The sequence below is a fragment of the Sinocyclocheilus rhinocerous genome, unplaced genomic scaffold (assembly GCF_001515625.1).
Source record: "Sinocyclocheilus rhinocerous isolate Xijiao unplaced genomic scaffold, SAMN03320098_v1.1 scaffold2358, whole genome shotgun sequence".
Classification (NCBI taxonomy): domain Eukaryota; kingdom Metazoa; phylum Chordata; class Actinopteri; order Cypriniformes; family Cyprinidae; genus Sinocyclocheilus; species Sinocyclocheilus rhinocerous.
In genome coordinates, this window is record NW_015627543.1 from 48,731 (window position 1) to 53,702 (window position 4,972).

At 43.7% G+C, this 4,972-nt stretch overlaps 1 protein-coding gene across 1 annotated transcript; it reads left to right on the forward strand.

Moving 5' to 3' along the window:
• Window positions 1-1,411: 1,411 nt before the first annotated feature.
• Window positions 1,412-4,244, forward strand: LOC107730667 (protein CYR61-like). The gene is made up of 5 exons (XM_016541535.1): window positions 1,412-1,563; window positions 2,199-2,412; window positions 2,565-2,909; window positions 2,994-3,190; window positions 3,292-4,244. Exons 1-5 carry the CDS (start codon window positions 1,516-1,518, stop codon window positions 3,592-3,594), a joined length of 1,107 nt encoding a protein of 368 aa, XP_016397021.1. The 5' UTR covers window positions 1,412-1,515; the 3' UTR covers window positions 3,595-4,244.
• Window positions 4,245-4,972: the final 728 nt, after the last annotated feature.

Below are 4,972 nucleotides of genomic sequence, written 5' to 3' on the forward strand. Positions count from 1 at the left end.
TACTCTCACAGTCAGTTTGGTTTGTGTGTGTATCCAAAGACTTCTAATCTCTGGATTTCGGTGGAATGCCATTTATTTGGAATCTCAGACAAAAACAGTCCACTTTTTTATTTTTTTAAACACCTCGTATGGAAAACTGGATGCCTGTTGCACTTTTTCTTTCACTATGTGATGGACAGACTGCATGAATATTAAATTAGCTGGTGGAATTTCCTCCATGGAGAGCATATTTAGGAATCCTTTAAGCTGTCAGGAATGCTTTGTGGTTGGATAACTCTAGCAGAAATGTTAATAATGCAGGCTACTGCCCAGACCAAATATGGTCATATTGTTACATCTGGAATCAGGCTCCACATCTGGAATCGCTTCGAGCTGTTGAGTCAAGAGCCAAAAATAGAAGCCGTAAAGTTTGAGTTTAGAACGTCTCTAAATTCGCACAGAATATTGCCTTTACGGTGCTTGATGGCATAAAGCGTTTTCAAACAGTTCTAACTCTAAGTCTGAGTGTTTGAAAATGGATAAAATTCCCCAAAGCGCATAGCATCCTGTGGAATAATTTATGGTTGACGCGCTCGGAATGATCTCGCATAACGCCATTAATAGACCCCTGGGGACCACGACATATTTCAATGGCGAGTAATAACGCTAATATTTGACGTGACGTTACCCAAAACAAAGTAGTTAGTAATCATTATGTCAGTGAAATAATACGCCAAAACAGGCATATGATTGGAACAAAACAGTGTTTTCAACACACTTATTGTGAGAACGCGACTATAATTTCACGTTCGGATTAACTATAGCAACAGCTGTTTGATCTGATTCGGATCGTACATCGATATGAAATAATGTCATTATGCATCACTTTATTATAGACTTACAAGGTACACATATCAAATAAACGTTTAGTGTTTTATTTAAAGCATCTTTAGCATGTATAATGCGAACCTCAACCACAAAATGAGACATATCAAAACATAATAACATAAATAAACCTATACAGCTGCATCTATCTGACTCCAAAATACAAAACAAAGTACAAGCTTCTTTACACGTTGGGATATGCTATTAGAACGTTTTATACCTATAGCCTAGATAAATAATAGTTATGGTTCCAAGAATTAAAGTATTGACTTTATGCATACGCAAAAAGGAAACGTGGAGAGCAGAGGGGAGAGAGAGAGAGAAATACAGAGGGGGGAAACAGATAAAAAAATGCGTTCAGTGAGAGGGGAAAATCATTTAAGACAGACAAAAGAAAGTTAGACAGGGTGGTGCTTAGCTCGGATGGAAAACGCGCCAAGAAACATTCCTCGCATAGCTTCGGGACAGTTCAGCGATGGTGACGTCAGGGCCCCGCTACCGTATAAAAGAGGAGCTGAGCGCGTCTTCAGTCTCAGAGCGCTGCGCCTTCAGACGCACCAAAACAAAGCGAGAACGCGACGCGCAAACGAGGACTTAAACCGAGGAATTGTTCGTTTGACTCAACAATCTACAGTACACAGAGAAGCGAAGATGTTTGCTTGGGCTGTTATAGTCATCCTTATTGCACACTTTAATGTGGTAAGTTACTTTTATTACTCATATGCTTATTATAGACGTTGTGTATGATGACTTAGAATGGAGAACTTACTCGAAGAAACAACCCACAGTATATTCATGGAATTGTTGATCATTTAGGGGGCGTTTACAGTGGAGGATTAGTTTTTGAATGCACAAACGTGTTAGAACGCTGTATTGTATATTACACAATAGACACCGAGGTGCTAGATCCCTCAGTTATTTACACTAGAGTCTTACTTTCACTAACTTTTTCTTAAACTTCTACATTTAGTTTTATCTTTGTTGTAAAGTGGCTTTAAAGTCATTAAAGTTTCCTGGTTGCTTATTATAGACGTTGTGTATGATGACTTACAATGGAGAACTTACTCGAAGAAACAACCCACAGTATATTCATGCAATTATTGATCATTTAGGGGGCGTTTACAGTGGAGGATTAGTTTTTGAATGCACAAACGTGTCCTCCAGTTAGAACGCTGTATTGTATATTACACAATAGACACTGAGGTGCTAGATCCCTCAGTTATTTACACTAGAGTCTTACTTTCACTAACTTTTTCTTAAACTTCTACATTTAGTTTTATCTTTGTTGTAAAGTGGCTTGAAAGTCATTAAAGTTTCCTGGTTTTTCTGCTCAGGTCTTCTCCAGCTGCCCAGGGACATGCTCATGCCCGCCAGAGCTTCCCAAATGCGCGCCTGGAGTCAGTCTGGTCTCAGACGGCTGCGGCTGCTGCAAAGTGTGTGCCAGACAGCTGAACGAAGACTGCAGCAAGACCGAGCCGTGCGACCACACCAAAGGGCTGGAGTGCAACTTCGGGGCCATCCATGGGGCCACCAGAGGCATCTGCCGAGGTATGTTTCTCATTACTTTGTAAAAGACACCGAATGGAAAGCATGTGTGGATTGGAAGGGGGAAGTCTTGGTGGAAGGAAAAAAGAAAAATAAGTTGGATGTTTGGACTTCTTGCATTGGAATGCTCAAAGCTCTTTCGTTTTCGCTAACAGCCAAATCCGAGGGCAGACCATGCGAGTACAACAGCAGGATCTACCAGAATGGAGAGAGCTTCCAGCCTAACTGCAAGCACCAGTGCACTTGCATCGACGGGGCAGTGGGCTGCATTCCGCTTTGCCCACAAGAGCTCTCCCTGCCCACGTTGGGCTGCGCCAACCCCAGACTGGTCAAAGTGCCAGGCCAGTGCTGCGAGGAATGGGTCTGCGATGACGGGAAGACTAAGGAATCCATCGACAAGCTGTTTGGCAACGATCCGACGGTCGACGACACCGAGAGCGACCTCACCAAAACGAACGAGCTCATCTCCATCGTGAAGGCCGGACTCAAATCCTTGCCTGGTAAGATCAAACATGCTTTGGCTTAGCATGCATGTGTGATTTGTATACAAGCAGAGTTTTAAATAGCGCTTCGTTTGTTCACAGCATTCCGATCGCAGCCGGAATCCCGCCAGTTTGAGAAGTGCATAGTGCAGACCACACCCTGGTCTCAATGCTCCAAGACCTGTGGCACTGGAATCTCCACCAGGATAACCAACGACAACGGCGAATGCAAGTTGGTTAAAGAGACCAGGATCTGCGAAGTCCGTCCATGCAGCCAATCGCCATACACCAGCCTCAAGGTATGCAACATCCCTGCCAAAACAAACGCATTGCATCATGTTATTTGCATGCATTTGACTTATCTTCCATGCATCTGACTTATCTTGTGTACTCTCAACAGAAGGGAAAGAAATGCAACCGGACCAAGAAGTCCATGCAGCCGGTGAAGTTCACCTACGCCGGATGCTCCAGTCTGAAGAAGTACCGCCCCAGGTACTGTGGCTCCTGCGTGGACAGCCGCTGCTGCAGCCCGCAGCAGACCCGCACCATCCGCGTCAAGTTCCGCTGCGAGGACGGCGAGACCTTCAACAAGAACGTCATGATGATCGAGTCCTGCAAGTGCACCTACAACTGCGCCAATGGCAACGACGCCACCTACCCCTTCTACAGACTCTTCAACGACATCCACAAGTTCAGAGACTGAGCGCCAGCCAGGGAATCCCGCCTCGACCCTTGCGTGACCGGGAGCGCGTCACGAGCGACGACCAATGGCAGCCCAGCTGCGCAATCGGGGGGCCCATCCGCCGGCCAATCAACTACATCTCCTGTTGTAACTAGATTCCCACGGAATTACAGACTTACATTATGGGGACTTTGAAGTGCACTGTTTGCTGAGGCCGCGTCAGCGTTTCGAAAAGGCTCGCTCCACAATGGAGTGCTACGTTTTATAGCTTCGTTATGGAGCAACCTGTAAAGATGCAGTTGTTAATATTACAATTCCTGATGTATATCTTGATGTCTAAATACAAAACATGACCCAAACTGTAGACTTGTGTGTGTGTGTATATTCCCAATTGTAGATATGCACATGCAAAACATACAACTGGTAGACTATGAACCTGGTCAAGGTTGAGTTTGTCCACGTAACACTCCCTCCTAATGCGGGTGAACGCATCCTCATTGTTTGGCAGCTAGAGAAATCCAACTCCACGACATGATTAACAACAGACTTTAAAGGTTGAATGAATGTTTTATTATTGTTATTAATATTATTTATCGCAAATGTAGCGCTTTTATTTGAACAATGCCATACTGGAATAAAGTGTAAAAATGATCTATGATCTAATTTTATATGTTACAAATAAAATATTTATTTATGAACTAATCCCCTTGTGTTACGTTCTTGAATGTTGACAACAGTGCCAAAAGCACAGGTCATTCATGAGACACAATCTTTCAACGTTTAGAATTAAGGGCTGGTTTATATAACAGCAGTTCTGGAAGTTTCTCTCGCTTCTCTCTGTTGAATGGAATGCTATTGGGGAACCGTAAGCCTTCACTTGCTTCCTACAATAAAACCTGAGCTGCTCGTTCATTTAGTTCCTTCAAGAAAACAATTAAGAGACCCAGCAATAGCGGAGAGCATGGAGCTGTGCCCGGAATCTTGAGTGCTTTTCCAAACAGAGCTCCAATCGGTGTTTACAGGAGTTTTCAGAGCATAAAGCACAGAACTAAAACATCAGGAATCACAGGGGAGACAAGGCGGTCTTTATGGGGCGTAATGGTTTAATTTGTTAGAAAACTTCTCACCAGACCCTCCCACATGATTGTAAAGCGCTTTGGGTGTACAAAAATACACAATAAAGCGCTATAAAAATGCATCATTCATTCATTCAACGATTCATTTACTTATAGCACATGCAAGACACTGCACATGGGTTTAATGAATATCGATCTTATCTTCGATCAGAGACCTTTAGCTCTGCAATCACGCATTATGAAGACCAGATCTGCAGGGCATCTGTCCATCTTCCCCGTCCCTGGCCCCTCCTTCAGCTGGGATGATAGATCTCCAGTGAGGT

Excerpts from the sequence above, each read along its gene's own strand:
- LOC107730667 (XM_016541535.1), top strand. The coding sequence starts at position 1,516 with ATGTTTGCTTGGGCTGTTATAGTCATCCTTATTGCACACTTTAATGTG. Across the intron at positions 1,564-2,198 it reads TTATTGCACACTTTAATGTG|GTCTTCTCCAGCTGCCCAGG; the intron begins GTAAGTTACTTT and ends TTTTCTGCTCAG. Across the intron at positions 3,191-3,291 it reads CGCCATACACCAGCCTCAAG|AAGGGAAAGAAATGCAACCG; the intron begins GTATGCAACATC and ends TACTCTCAACAG.